We start from the raw sequence: 15,091 nt of genomic DNA on the forward strand, positions 1-15,091 counted from the left end.
TCAGCAACACCAAAAGACCCGGAAGACCACGGAAAACAACTGTGGTGGATGACAGAAGAATTATTTCCCTGGTGAAGAAAAACCCCTTCACAACAGTTGGCCAAATCAAGAACACTCTCCAGGAGGTAGGTGTATATGTGTCAAAGTCAACAATCAAGAGAAGACTTCACAAGAGTGAATACAGAGGGTTCACCACAAGATGTAAACCATTGATGAGCCTCAAAAACAGGAAGACCAGATTAGAGTTTGCCAAACAACATCTAAAAAAGCCATTACAGTTCTGGAACAACATCCTATGGACAGATGAGACAAAGATCAACTTGAACCAGAGTGATGGGAAGAGAAGAGTATGGAGAAGGAAAGGAACTGCTCATGATCCAAAACATACCACCTCATCAGTGAAGCATGGTGGTGGTAGTGTCATGGCGTGGGCATGTATGGCTGCCAATGGAACTGGTTCCCTTGTATTTATTGATGATGTGACTGCTGACAAAAGCAGCAGAATGAATTCTGAAGTCTTTCGGGCACTATTATATGCTCATATTCAGTCAAATGCTTCAGAACTCATTGGACGGCGCTTCACAGTGCAGATGGACAATGACCCGAAGCATACTGCAAAAGCAACCAAAGAGTTTTTTAAGGCTAAAAAGTGGAATGTTATGCAATGGCCAAGTCAATCCCCTGACCTGAATTAGATTGAGCATGCATTTCACTTGATGAAGACAAAACTGAAGGGAAAATGCCCCAAGAACAAGCAGGAACTGAAGACATTTGCAGTGGAGGCCTGACAAAGCATCACCAGGGATGAAACCCAGCGTCTGGTGATGTCTATGCGTTCCAGACTTCAGGCTGTAATTGCCTGCAAAGGATTTACAACAAAGTATTAAAAAGTGAAAGTTAGATTTAAAATTGTTTAGTTTGTCCCATTACTTTTGGCCCCTTAAAAAGTGGGAGGCACATATAGAAACCGTTGTAATTCCTACACCGTTCACCTGATTTGGATGTAATTACCCTCAAATTAAATCTGAAAGTCTGCAGTTAAAGCACATCTTGTTTGTTTCATTTCAAAGCCATTGTGGTGGTGGTGAATAGAGGCCAAAATATTAAAATTCTGTCAATGTCCCAACATTTATGCACCTGACTGTATTATGAAGTCTGTTTACGAAAATAGTGCCTCTAGTGGCCAAATTATTCTTTTTATGATTGCTATTACTAGTCCATTAAGTTGGGCGTATATTGTTTCATAAAAGACCAAGACAGCTGCTGTGCAGTGAAAGACAATTACCGCCAAGGCACATTGGTTTGTGGAGAAAATAGTGCATTTGCATAAAGCATATGTTCTCACAGGCTATGGGGACGTGTTGGCTGAGGTCGCTCCTTGATGAGGGTAAAGCTCACTAGCACACCTAGACGTGCCGAGCAGTGCAGAAAGTTTTTTTTTCGCTGGGTGAGATTTTAAAAATGTGACCAATGGGTGCAGAATGATATGCAGGATGCCTATGTTCTCTGAGCATATGCGGGTGTATCTGTATGCGAAATGCTACGTTACAGTGTCAGCGGCTGTAACACTAACGTAGTGTTTAGCATGCAGATACACCCGCAGACGCACAGAGAACATAGGCAAGCTGCAATAGCGTAACTATAGAGGGTGCAGGGGGTGCACTTGCTATGGGGCCCGGCGGCTTAGGGGGCCCGCCGGCCAAGCGAGCAACCCCCAGCACCTATAGGTGAAACTACAAGGTGGTCCGGGTGTGCGTTCTTCTTCCAGGCAGCGGCTTTCTGGCAACGGTGTTGATTCTGCAGTGGGCTCCCCACCGCCCATGTTTCTCAGTCGGGCGCCTGTCAGCAGGGTCCTCTCAGCCTAGGTCCTGAAGTGGGCGGGCGTCTCTGCACACTTCCTGCCCATTTTTTGCAGCCCAGCAGCAGGGGTCCTCCACTGAGTTTGCCTCCGCAGTGGCTTATCCGGCGGCAGCATAGCCTTGGCAGTGCCTCCCTCTGCAGTGACCTCCTCTCTGGCAGCAGGGTCTCCTGATGATTAGCAGGCAGGGCAGCTCCAAGCTCCAGGGGTCCTTTGGTCATCACAGGGGGACTTCCGACAGGGCATCTATCACATCGCCCGTGTTGCTCCCGGGCACTACTGCAGGAATCTTGAGCCAGGGTCCTCATGCTGGCCACCTCACCCGGGATCACTCCACACTGCGGGAGCTTCTTTGACTGTGCCGCAGCCGCTGACCACCAGCCCTGTCCCGCAGTCATTCTCATGACCGTCGGCTGACACCTGCTCCTTCATTGGCCCGCTCTACAGTCCTGATGGCTACATCGTTGGGCTGCTGCACAGGTAAGTTACCATTTGTGTACCCCTTATCTCCTTTACGCTGCCTTCTTTTATACATTAGTGCTGGCTGACCCACCTCAGCTTCCCACTTCCCTAACACTTCTCACTGGCTCCAGGCCCCAGCCGGGCCAGCCCTTCAGGCTCCTCTGCCCCGCAACTCTGTCCTCCAACACTGTAGGTATGGAGGATTTTACCGGGCTGAGTGTTGTTGCTGCCCGGCACAGTAGTATTCTGTCCTGTCAGCGCAGGCTTAGTGACAGCCAGGTTGACAGGGTCAGTGAGAGTTCAACTACCTTCTGCCATGGGATTTAATATTAATAAGGCATATATATATATATATATATATATATATATATATTTACTACAAATAAAATAGAAGGAACAAGCAGCCCGGAGACTTGATTTTGTGTGCTGTATACTTGCGGTGGTCTGACCGCTTTTTTCGGTACGTCATTCAAGACATATGTTTGATGGAAATTTGTTTTCTAAATAAATGTTTGAGATAATGCACTGTGGCGCTCCTTCTATTTTATTTGTAGCGATTCAGTACCTGTGTTGTGGATACAGGAATTATTGAAAAGAAGGAAGAACGCCGGCTCAATATACGAGGCATTGCACATAGACCCACGTCAAATAATTTTAATTACTTGGGACTAATCTCAATTTGCAGATTTGCGCTCCGTTTCTTTATTATTCTATATATAGAATATATATACAGCGTGTGCTGGGCTGCAGTGGGAGATTGCTTGTGGCTGCTAAGTAGCAGCTACAGCAATCTCCTATGCCTGATCGCGCCCCCCACTGGCTTTGCGCCGGGCTGAGGGGCTCACAGCGCCCTCTCCCCGGCGCCAAAACACTTTTTTTTTCAAGGGGGCATGGCCACGCCTTCTGAAATTAGGCCATGCCCCCTCTTTACCGGGGCCCGGCGTGGCTCTCTACGCCCCTGGGTGTACCGTCAAAAGGGTCCTAAGGACGCTCCCGGCGGCACTGCTGCATAGATTCTGGGCACTCTGCTAGCCAAATGAGGCAAGCAGAAAAAAGCTCTGAGGGCCAAACCAAATGATTCCCCAGGCCTTATATGGCCCCAGGGCCTGAGGTTCCCCATCCCTGAAATAGAGCAACACCATGTGCTGTTTAATATTTATCGGTCCGGCCATCCCATCCCACAGAGGCCCGTACACACTATGTGCTATGTCTGTACAGTGTGAACGCGTCTCACAGCCAGCTGACTGGGGGGGGGTCACACTGGGGAGACACTGCATGGCTGATCTGGAGAGTTTTACCCCATCAGCTGCTGATTGTACAGGTGCTTATCCAGCTTTAGAAGCTGATTGGTTGGAACTTTATCTCTCTCCAATTTATCTCTCTACAAAGCTTGATACATCTCCCCCACAGGGTGCTAGTAGATCTGGGGCCATCACTGCATGAAGACCTCTAAGCTTCAGAATTTCAGTACAAAGAAGCAACTCTAGAGTGTCACCAGTCTTTACCAGTCAGGGCTTGCAGTGGTCTCTGTACTTTTTTACCCCATAACCAAACATTTTATTTTCTGTGCGTTGTTAAGAAAAACAACTCTCTTCATACAGGATCACTGCCTAATATTAGAATGTGAAAAGCTGATTTAATGGGGGGAAAAAACATGAAAGATTATTTCTTATTATTGTCACACTGAGTACTAGTATTGGCATAAATATGTTTACCATGGAAACAAGTGAATTTATCCATGTTTTATAGATATTACTATTGAAATGATTATTATGTTTTAGGAGGAGTTATTCCTTTCAATGTAAAATTTGTTTTTCAGATATTGGGGTAGATGTACTAAGCCTTCGAGAGTGATACAATGTAGAGAGATAATGTACCAACCAAACAGCTCCTAACTGTCACTTTGCAAACACAGCCTGTAAAGCAGGGCTGTGGCCATCCAGTTGCTGTGGGACTACATATCCCAGCATGCCCTGCCACAGTGTTAGCATGCCCTAAGAGCAAAACTGTGACAGTGCATGCTGGGATGTGTAGTTCCACTGCAGCTGGATGGCTGGAGTTTGACACCACTGCTGTAAAGTGTGAGGAGCTAATTGGTTGGTACATTGGGGCCTATTCATCATCACTTCATTTTTAAATAGAGGGTGAAAATGAACATTTTCCCAAACTTTGTAAAAATTAAGGCTCAGGGCTATTAATTAAGCATGTAACACAGGAGCTATCACTGAGACATACTTGCCGACAATCAGCTCCCTCCTTCCGGGAGGGAGCTGATTGTCAGCTAACAGTGGGGGGCGTGTCCGGACATTTATGTCACATTGGGGGGGAGCCACGCGATCGTGTCATCGTGGCCCCGTCCCTCTTCACAATGCCGTTATTTCCGGCATTGTGAAGCAGGGGACGGGGCCACGATGACGCGATTCAGCACGAATCGCGTCCCCCTTTCCCTGCTGCGGGGGTTTCTAGTTTATTCTGGGGGGAAGTCTGGAGGGTTGGTGGCTTCCGGGAGGCTTGCCTGCCTTTCCGAGGGGCCGGGAGCGGCACCTGAAAATCGGAAGGGTAGGCAAGCCTGCTGATATCTCCTGGTTACAATTCTGCCCCGATAATTTCCACAGTCCCCATACTTTAGTATGGGGATGTGGAAATTATGTAATTCATCAAGTTCCGAAAAAGCATTTTTTTTTCGGAACTTGACAGTGATACTATACATCAGATGGCGTACAGCATCCGATAACAACAGCAGTAATGTAATGTTCTGTGTACCCTTTACTGTATGTACGGCGCTGCGGACCACTTGTGGTGCCTTATAATAAAATGTAATAATAATAATAACAGCAGCAGCTTGTGCAGCAGAAGGGACCTATTCAGATCCCTCCTGCTGTGTTTACCTCCGGAGTCTCTGGCTGTCACTGGCTCCCTCCTGTGCTCTTCTGCCGGGTCAGAGCTTGTTCTGCCGGGAGCTGGAGGAAGCTTGTGAGGAGGATCAGCGGGGGTGAAGAACACCGGCGAGGGCGGGGACGGACTAACTCTGGCGGCCGCGAAGGGAGATACCTACCGCGGGGGTGATGAACACCAGCGGAGGCGGGTTACGGAAGAACACAGGCGGCCACGCGCGGGGGGGTGATGGACACCAATGGCTGCGGAGGGAAGGGCATCCAGATACCAGCCATGGGGAATGAACACCCGGGGCTGCAAGGGGGGTGAAGGACACCTGCAGGGGCAAAGGTGGGTTATGGATCAACACCGGCGGCCACACGCGGGGGGGTGATGGACACCGATGGCTGTGGAAAGAGGGGGGGCAGACACTGGCAGGGGGGGACGAACACTGGCGGCCGCAAAGGTAAGGGGAGTTAGAAAGGATACCGGCAGCTACGGAGGGAAGGAAGAAGGGCCGAGAAGATACGAGCAGCAGCAGGGTCACATTAAGCAGCAGGGGGAGGGTACATAGTACATTTGTGATAATTATGTAATGATGAATAACCCCGTTTATCTCTCTCCAAGGCTTAGTACACCTCCCCCATTGTCTCTGTCAGGATCTAGCTGTTTAATTGTGCTCTGAAAGACATAAATCAGTTCTAGGAAGAGGTACAACTACATGCTTTAGTGTATGTACAATAAATCCCCACTCCCATTATTCCGTTATCCCTATGAAGTCTAGATATGCAGCTCTGTACAGAACAATATTGAGATGCTCATATAATTTTATAATATTGTATAAGATCATTATCTCCCTGCAGGGAAATCCTTTATTATCTGTACTGAAAAAAGTTACAACATTTTAAACAAGAATTCTGTCTAATAATTTACTTTATTATAGGTTCTTGTAGTATAGTGCATTGGTCAGACATTTCATATTGCTGGTGGGAAAACATTTATATTTCTTATGTTTTGGGAACCAGATACCGTATTTTAGGAGATCTGCTCTCTGCTACTAATTATTTTTGTCTTCATTTATTTGACATTCTTGCCAATTTTACTTCTCTTTTAATTGATTAATTTATTTATGTCTGTTGTGGATACAGATCTTTTTGTATCCTGTTGCGGGGTGGCGCTGTCGCATAGATGCGTAAGGCTCAGAATGCGAGCGGATAGTTACTTTACATTTACAATTGCTGTAACCGTCAGGAATTACAACTGTTTTTTACATACCACTCGGAATCAGGTCCACTATGTAATAATGACATGTACTATAAATACTCCTCCTTTAATAAATGACAGAACCGATAAATATAAACACAACAAAAAGCATACTGTAATATTATAATACATTTGTAAAATAATTTCACAGTGATATTGCTTTATCATAATACACTGGGTATTAGAAGACTATAGCATTCAATAGCTGAGCATTAAAGATTATACTAAATATAAAATAGGAAAAGTATGCAAATAATAAAAAAAAAATCAATGTCATTCAAGGTCGCTGATTAGTATTTTTAGATTGTAGGTGTCGGTTATAGTAATTATGGAACTGACATAGAGGAACAGCACACACAAAAACTGCACTACTGCTCAGGGGTGCCATAAATATTCACTTTATTCAGTTTCGGGAACTATTTGTAAATCCGTCGCTGACTTTCCCCACCTGCTGAAGCTGTAACAGAGCTAGTATTCACCAGTCGGAGGTGGAATTTCTGCTCTGGAGACAGGCCAGTGCAAACCTAAATGGCATCAGACAGACATGAATGAGATGAGCTAACAGGCCATCTTGGTTTTATGTAGCCGGGCAGACGGTAATAAAATGCATGTCTTAAAATATGGTACAACAAGTATAACTGGGATATTTCTAAAAAAATTAATGAAGTTTTCCTTTCCTGAAAATGGTAAAGGGAATATTATATACAGTATGTAGCTGTCACAAAGCTATAGGCCCATGGCCTTGGAGCAAACCATGCAGACTCACCACCATGTTTAGTAGACATTGGAGACCTCTTTTGTTTTCCAGGACCGTGCTGCTAAACTAGCTGCAAAGGTTCTTCTGCAGACATGGACTCCTATACAATTTTCTGCAATGCAGGGCCATGATTTTCGGCTGTACATACAGTATCACAGAATACAGTAACCCAGTATTGGTGGAGCCATTCCTAACATTCTTACTGCACTTGTGGCCATCTCCACTAATTGAATTGCCCAGAGTGAGTAAGAGCCAATCATAGCCTACTGGGTTGGCATGTGCATCCCCCAGACACCCAGAAACCCTGTGCTGGAGCCTAGGCTCTTATTCTGCTGGTGTGTTGTAACTTTATGCAGAATAGCACACTCCGCATAGTAACGAACATACAGGTTAAATTGTATCATTGCCATTATCACTAGGCAATAATGCAGTGCATCAGTCAGGTGCTGAGCCGCTGTATCTTACCTCCTGGCGGCCCCACTGTCCATGCGCGAGATCTCGCAATCATTGTGAGATCTCATGCACAGCCTGAGACCCCCGTGGATGCCGCAGAGCCGCCACAGGTATGTTCACATACCGGCAGGTAATCCTGTCGGTATGTGAAAAAAACCTATAAGCCACAATAGTGCACCTATCGTTTTTAATAACTACAGGATGATATTCTGTCTCCATACAAAAGTATGGTGAGAGTAACATCGTTAGAGGTTTGCAGATTATTAGAAAAAAGTGATTTTTCTCTAAGTTATCTGCTTTCATACATACCGAGGTGCAATGTAAGTGTCAAATAGCACTGGTTATATCACATTTGGCTCTTACCATCTCTCCTTATGTCTGCAGACCGCCCATATCCATCTTGCCTACAGTGCAAACACCTTTTTCTAAAGCTGGGTACACACTGACAGATACATTGGCCAATCAATTGATCGGCCAATGTATCTGCTGCCGACATATCGCATTGGCTGTGCTGCACAGCCGATGGACAGATACTGTATGTCTGCAGACATATCTGTCCATCGGCAGGTGTGTACGAGCGGTCTGCAGACTGCCTGTACGCACATAGCGGCAGCTGCGGGGAGTGGGGCGAGCCACGCCCCCTGCCCAACGGGACACGCCCCCTGCTCGCCGGGACCTGCAGGCAGGTACAGGTGATGGTTGTTCAGTGTGTACGAACAACCATCATCTGCAGATATATCTGTATAGTGTGTACCCACCTTAAAGGAAACCTCAAATCCATGTATATTGCTGCTGTCCATGTGGAACTTCAGAAAACTCTTGTTTAGCTATAAATGTATGCATTAATTTTTTACTCTCGCTCTTGTGGGAGGGAGGTTGGAGTTTGAATGGAGGAAGGAAATTTTTACATAGATCAAAAAAAAAAATGTATGTATGACAGAGACCTTAAGATGGGATACGGTCAATATCCCGGCGCTTAGAATACCGGCACCGGAATCCCGACACCTGTCAGATTCCCGGCGCTGGCATCTCGAGGGTAAGTAGCGGGGTTAGGGGGAGGTTTAGCGTTAGGCATTAAGGTTAGGCACTAGGGTTAGGGTTAGGCACTAAGGGGGGAGGGTTAGGTTTAGGGTGCTGGGAGGGGGAGGGTTAGGTTTAGGCACTAGAGGGGGAGGTTAGGTTTAGGCACCGGGGAGGGAGGGTTAGGGAGAGGGGGAGGGTTAGGATACCTACAGATAGGTGTCGATATCCTAACCGTCAGGATTTTGACCGCTGGGATCCCGAGCGCCGGCATCCCCTACCCAACCTCTTCAGGTAACTCTTGTCACATCTTAAATGTTAATTTTGTAATTATAGGGATCAATTGCAGCTAATTGGTGATGATCTAGAAAGTCTTGCTAAGTTATGTAAGAAAGTTTAATTTGCTTAATTCTGTAAAAGAAAAAATAATGTATTTTCCCAGGATTAATGATAGCAGGTGGACAAGCTTGAATTGATTGACACATATGTTAGGATATTATAGCTGCCTGGAGCCAATCACCTGACAACTAATGTCCTTCAGGAGAGGTCACCTACAGTAAGACCTGCAGCTGCTGAGTAGATCTCCGTGCTTGGCACAGCAGGAGCCGGTACAGTAGGTCATTGGGTCGCTGCCTGGAGAATCCGTGACACTGAAAAGAAGATGTTATTTTTTTAATGATGATTATAAATAATCACTTAGAGCGTTAAAGCAAATTAAGATTTCATTCATAAATGTTATGTTGTGTTTAAGAATTTTAAAAATATTGTTATTAACCTTTGTGAAACTCCCATCTAGCAGGTTTTCTGTATAGACTAAATACAATCTTACACTCTTTACCTTTCAGACACTATCCCTGGTCGGTCTAACATATCCAAATTTTAATGTTCTCTAATTTAATCTCTGTGATTAACACCCAGATTTAACTTCAGCCATAGCAGGTCATGTGACTGCAGCCAAAGGGGGTCCTGTACACGGTCTCATCACAAGTGGAGTGTCACCAAGGTGCAGACTCCCCCTGACAGGAGCCGGGTGCTGCACTGTACAATTAAGTGCAGCACTCTGCTCCACACACTGTGAGTGAGCCAGCCGGCATGGCACTCACCTCCGTCACCCCCCCCCTCCCAGTGATAACAGGACTACTTCCTGCGAGGCCATGCCCCCTTTTGCTACTGCGCAACATAACGTTCCTTCCCGAACCGGGGAAGAAGTGTGCATTAAAGGACAATTCTTACCCCCCCAATTGTCCTGATTTAGAGCCTGATTCATTATTGATCGCAACTGTAAATGCAATAGCGATTACACACGCAGTTCGCCTGCGATCGCTATGCTGCCGCAGCACTACATGAGGATGCCCAATTTACCTTACACACATCCGTATTGTTTAGCAAGACTGCAAAACCATCGGTGCAATGGAGTACCATCGCAGCCTCACGCACCCTTGCCCTAGCTCTGACCTTATTCAGAAATTGCTAACTTCATCGCACACTATGAGCCATCAGGCTGCAGGGGGCATCGCAGTGGCTAATTTATACACACCCATGCAACAGCGTTCAAACGCACTGGCGCGCCTGCATTTCGCCCACCACCCCCCATCACCCCCATAAACGACACTTCTATCATTTACTCTACGATGGGTCTGCGTAGCCTCTGCGATCGCAGTCTCGATCACAGTGGCCGGTTTGCGATGCAGTGCGCAAAAGGCGACAATTGGCCGATTGCATGTGTAATCGCAGTTGCGATCGGTAATGAATCAGGGTCTTAGGCAGCCCAGTCCCAATTTAAGTGGACTGTCCCACCATCCCAAAAGTTGGCAAATTTGTCCCTACTCCTGGTGAAGTGCAAGGTACACACACAGCTTGTCCTGTTTTTGGCTGGGCAATACTTGGGGGATATGAAAATGTAATATGGCTTTTTAATATATGTATCAATGCAGTTATATGACTTGGATAATAATGAGGGTAAAATTACTACATACTGTGTATATAATTCAGACTAAGACTAAGTATCTTATTACTTCTAAAGTAATAAGTACTCAGCATGAATGTGCTTCTAAAGTAATAAGTACTCTGCTTTATGGAATACTGGTCTAGTGACGGAACAGGCATCCTGGTGGTTGTGACCTTACGATGGTGCATGTTTGCTAATTCTCCTGGGAGCTGATCACAGTGAAGTGGGAGGAGGTGCGAGGTTGTGATATAGCATCATCACGACGCCGCCTCTCTTTGGGCCGGATGTACTAGTGATAAACTGGAGTGTGATAAACCACCAGCCAATCAGCTCCCAACTGTCATTTTTCAAACAAAGCCTGTAACATGACAATTGGGAGCTGAGTGGCTGGTGGTTATCACATCTCCCCCATTCCACGATACTGGAAATTCAGTATTTAAATTTGTTGCCAGGCTCCCCACTTAGCCTCTAAGAGATCCTGGAGGGAGAGCCTAAATATAAGTATGGAATAGATGCCCATAACGATTTTGCTATGGGTCCCATACATTTCCAGTTACATGCCTGGCCACGGAACATGTAATGTTTCACCATTAGCACATCAGTGATATCTTTTTCTAGTTGAATACATCCCTGTTTGTGAGTGTGCTGACTCTTTCCTGTTCTCTCTTCGTAGCTCATGAAGAAAAAGCCTAGTAAACGACTTGGAAGCCTGGCCCTGGGGGGCGAGAAAGCTATCTTATGGCATCCATTTTTTAAAGATATTAACTGGGATCAGTTAAACAGAAAAGAAATCGAACCTCCGTTTAGACCTAGGATTGTAAGTATCTTTCCACCTACTTTGTATGCTTAATTACAATTATTGCCAATCATTCATTATGCAAGAACAATGCTTTACCTGCAAAGTACAGGCTCTAAAATAACAGTTTAATTAACCTAATGTTAATATGCTTGTATAATATACATGTGATACTAATAAATACCTCCCAACATCAGAGGTGATAATCTCCTAGACAGGGGGCGTGGCCATGGGTCTAGAGAGGGCATGTCTATATTAATGAGGGGATGTGGTCACACCCCCAGGAGCATGTCTAGCTCTGAACAGCACTAGACTATCCCTTATCTAGTACATTCTAGAAAATGTTAGCTGGAATCTGAATGGTTTCTATTTAGAAGTATTTATAAGTCTTGTCCTTTGTATCATTAAATCTGTTCATTAGGAAAATGTGAATAATAAGTTATAGCATACCCCTTATTGTGGATTATTATGTTTATTAAAGTCCCTTTGAGGATCCATTACAGGCAGTGACGGATATTAACCCAGTTGGATCATGCTAGTCCGGATACAGCACTGGGAACTCCAAGAGATAAACACGTCACGAAACCCCGCCCTAATGCGTTTCGTCAGAGACTTCATCAGAGGGCTGGTTTTCGTGACGTGTGCTAATCTCTTAAATAGATTGAATCCACCAATCATAAGTAAAACATAATTGTGCTGTAAACAAAAACTTTCAGAAATCTAAAAGAAATCGTGTTGCCTCCATTTCTATTCAATGATACATATTCTTTAAACATTCATTATATAATAGATATATAATATATTATATAATAACTGGCGTCCCCAGTGCTGCATCTGGACTAGCGTGATCCGACTAGAGACAGCTTCCACCGGCGGCTGGATACGATGGGTCCAAATCCGACAAAGGAGAGCTGTAGTGGTGCATGCCTTATGGGGTTTGTTTGAACCATGTGGTAACAAGCCCCCACCATCTTTATTTAGGTATAAGCATCGACGTGCTGCACATGATGTATGCTGATTACCATTTTATGTAATAAATACGTTTAATGCACTATAGAGTGCCCTCTTGTCCATTTACCGTTTTCATATATATATATATATATATATATATATATGTTTAACTTTTTTTTAATTACATTTCTGTTACATTTATCCATTATTTATATCAGAACAAAATCAGTGCCCAATTGCCTGAATGGCAGCTCATCTTTTCTTTTTGTTATACAGAAAACCAGAGAGGATGTGAGCAACTTTGACCCAGAGTTCATTAAAGAGGAAGCAGTATTAACCCCCATTGATGAGAGGCTTCTCCCAATGATTAATCAGGATGAGTTCAGAAACTTCTCTTACACTGCTCCAGAACCTTTGAACATTTCACAGGATGCTTCAATAAGACCAGACGCTGAGAACTAAAATACATCAGCAGCAGAGAACACCAGGAAACACCTAATATGTCTGTTGGCATAATGCTTTACTGCACTCAGAAGTTGAATTATTTATAGTGCTGGTACTGTATCAAAATGCCCTGAACTTTAAACATCTATTGGTGTTTAAAAGCAGAAGTCTCCAGCTTTGGACCCATTAATAACTGCGGAGGAGAGGATTTCTCAAGAGAATTGAGCTTCGTATTCTTGCTGTCTCAGGCTTGTAATCTGCATCCCAAACTTGCAAGAAGGTTAAAGAAGATTTGTGCTTCCGGCTGAAACTTCAGTCTCTATTTAAAGCTGCATCTGTGCTAGAACAAGCTCTAGTGCTCTGTCAGAAGGCAACATTGTGCATCCTCACAGATGGCACCTGAGGTTTGGGAAGGAGAATTTAAAGGGCTTTTTTAAACTTTGTAACAGAACTGGTCAATTTTCATCCTGTAGGCATTTTGTTATGTAACTGGACATGGACCTGGCCTCAGGATAATTACAGTATAAATAAATTAACCTAAGATTACAGATCACAAGCAGCTAAGCCATATACAACCAAGGTACTCACATTATTCAAGCAGACAATGATACAGTAGATACCACTGGTATGAGCGAATTGGAGTACAAAGAGACTTTAGCTGAATTACTGTAGTTACACCCAGTTGGTAAAAGAAGTGGCCAAGGTGGAGAATCAGTTTTGTTCCAGGATAAAGGACATAAACCTTCCACCACCAGGTGGCGAGTTTGAACTGTGTGGTTATAATATAATAAATATATGCACCTATAGGAGCAGTTACACACGAGCACAAGATTTGTGTGCAAACAGCTGTTTTCCTATTCTTAAACGCTTTTACATTTTTTTGTTATTTCTTCTAATATTTTCACCAGTAACAAGACCGAAATTCCATTTAGACATTCTTTTATTTGAAGGCCACCCATGACCAAATAACAGTATATAGCACATGAAAAGAAAGGTGTAAAAGTCTTTTCACTAAACACACAGTTGCAGGATAAGCTATGAAGTCTGTATACGATGGAGAACGGTCTATAGCATATTTGGGGATGTACTTAAGCAAAATGTTATAACTCAAACTGTCTATTTATTATTGGAAGGTAGGCTATTGATCTGATGATCCAGAAGTTATAGTACAGGCTGCTCCATCTGTAGCTGTAAAGTCACTGAGCAGTATCCAATTAGCCCCAATATATTTTCGAAGGTGAAAAATTGGTAATCCCCATTTTTCGCAGATTATTTTTATCCTCGTATCCTATTTGTTCGGCCGAACAATTAGGATTTTTTTTTCGAGCGAAAATGCATAGTATCTGTGATAAGTTCACAAACCTACTGTATGTGTTTTCGCCAGTGCAGTCGTGAAAACACTGCACTTTTCGGGGATTATTTTTCAGGACACATCAGGTCCTGGAAAAAATCCCTGATAAGTATCGGCTTTGGGGCTAATTAGATATCCCTTGGGAATCAATTAGCGCCCAAATAATGTTTTTGGCTAATTAAATACCATCCATCCACCCTTAGAAATTATAGTATAAATGCAATATATACGGTTCTGTATTCAGTATATGTTTTCCAAAATGAAATGTAAAACATTTTTTAAACCTGCTTACCGTGTTAGTCTATTCGTTATATATATATATATATATATATATATATATATACACACACACACAAACACTCTAATAAGAAAGTGTTCATTGGTGTAAAGGGGTTCCCTGAAGTCTGGTAGTGACACCCCCTACCAGTACAAATGCTGATGGAGTAGCAAGAGCATTCCCAGACAGGGCTGGATTAAGCCTTAGGGGGGGGGGCCAAGGAATTTAAGACAGGGGGCTCGTCCGAACTCCTCTGGCCCTCCCCCTCTTGTCAGCATCGCCCCCACTCCTCCAGCCCTTACAATATGCACGGAACTGCACAATGCAACAGTGTGCTCCGGTCAGGGGGGGTCACCTGAAAGAGGAGGACCCGGAGCCCCTCCTTAATCCATCTCTGTCCCTAGATCTTGACTCTCTATTATAACCGAGCAAAGCTCATTACCAACCAGCTGTAACTGATTTAGTATAATAGTATCCATAATCCATGGACGCACATTGTTCGACGACAAACCTTTTGTTCTTCCATTGAGAAATGACTCACAATAACTAAATTTGAAGTCTGCACACTTTTTTTAGTTTAGATAAAATATATCACTTCCACACCTGATTACTGTTGGTTTGTATGACTAAGATGAAT

The 15,091-nt window shown here is 44.2% G+C and overlaps 1 protein-coding gene across 1 annotated transcript in view; it reads left to right on the forward strand.

The window, feature by feature from the left end:
* PRKCH (protein kinase C eta) overlaps window positions 1-14,437 on the forward strand; it is a 204,083-nt gene extending 189,646 nt beyond the window's left edge. Inside the window, exons 13-14 of the mRNA XM_088473768.1 lie at window positions 11,309-11,452; window positions 12,659-14,437. Of these exons, the coding sequence (XP_088329894.1) occupies window positions 11,309-11,452; window positions 12,659-12,844 (330 nt within the window). The 3' untranslated portion in view covers window positions 12,845-14,437. The remainder of the gene's footprint in view (window positions 1-11,308; window positions 11,453-12,658) is intronic.
* Window positions 14,438-15,091: the final 654 nt, after the last annotated feature.

The sequence above is a fragment of the Taudactylus pleione genome, unplaced genomic scaffold, assembly GCF_031769625.1.
Source record: "Taudactylus pleione unplaced genomic scaffold, aTauple2 ptg000139l, whole genome shotgun sequence".
Classification (NCBI taxonomy): domain Eukaryota; kingdom Metazoa; phylum Chordata; class Amphibia; order Anura; family Myobatrachidae; genus Taudactylus; species Taudactylus pleione.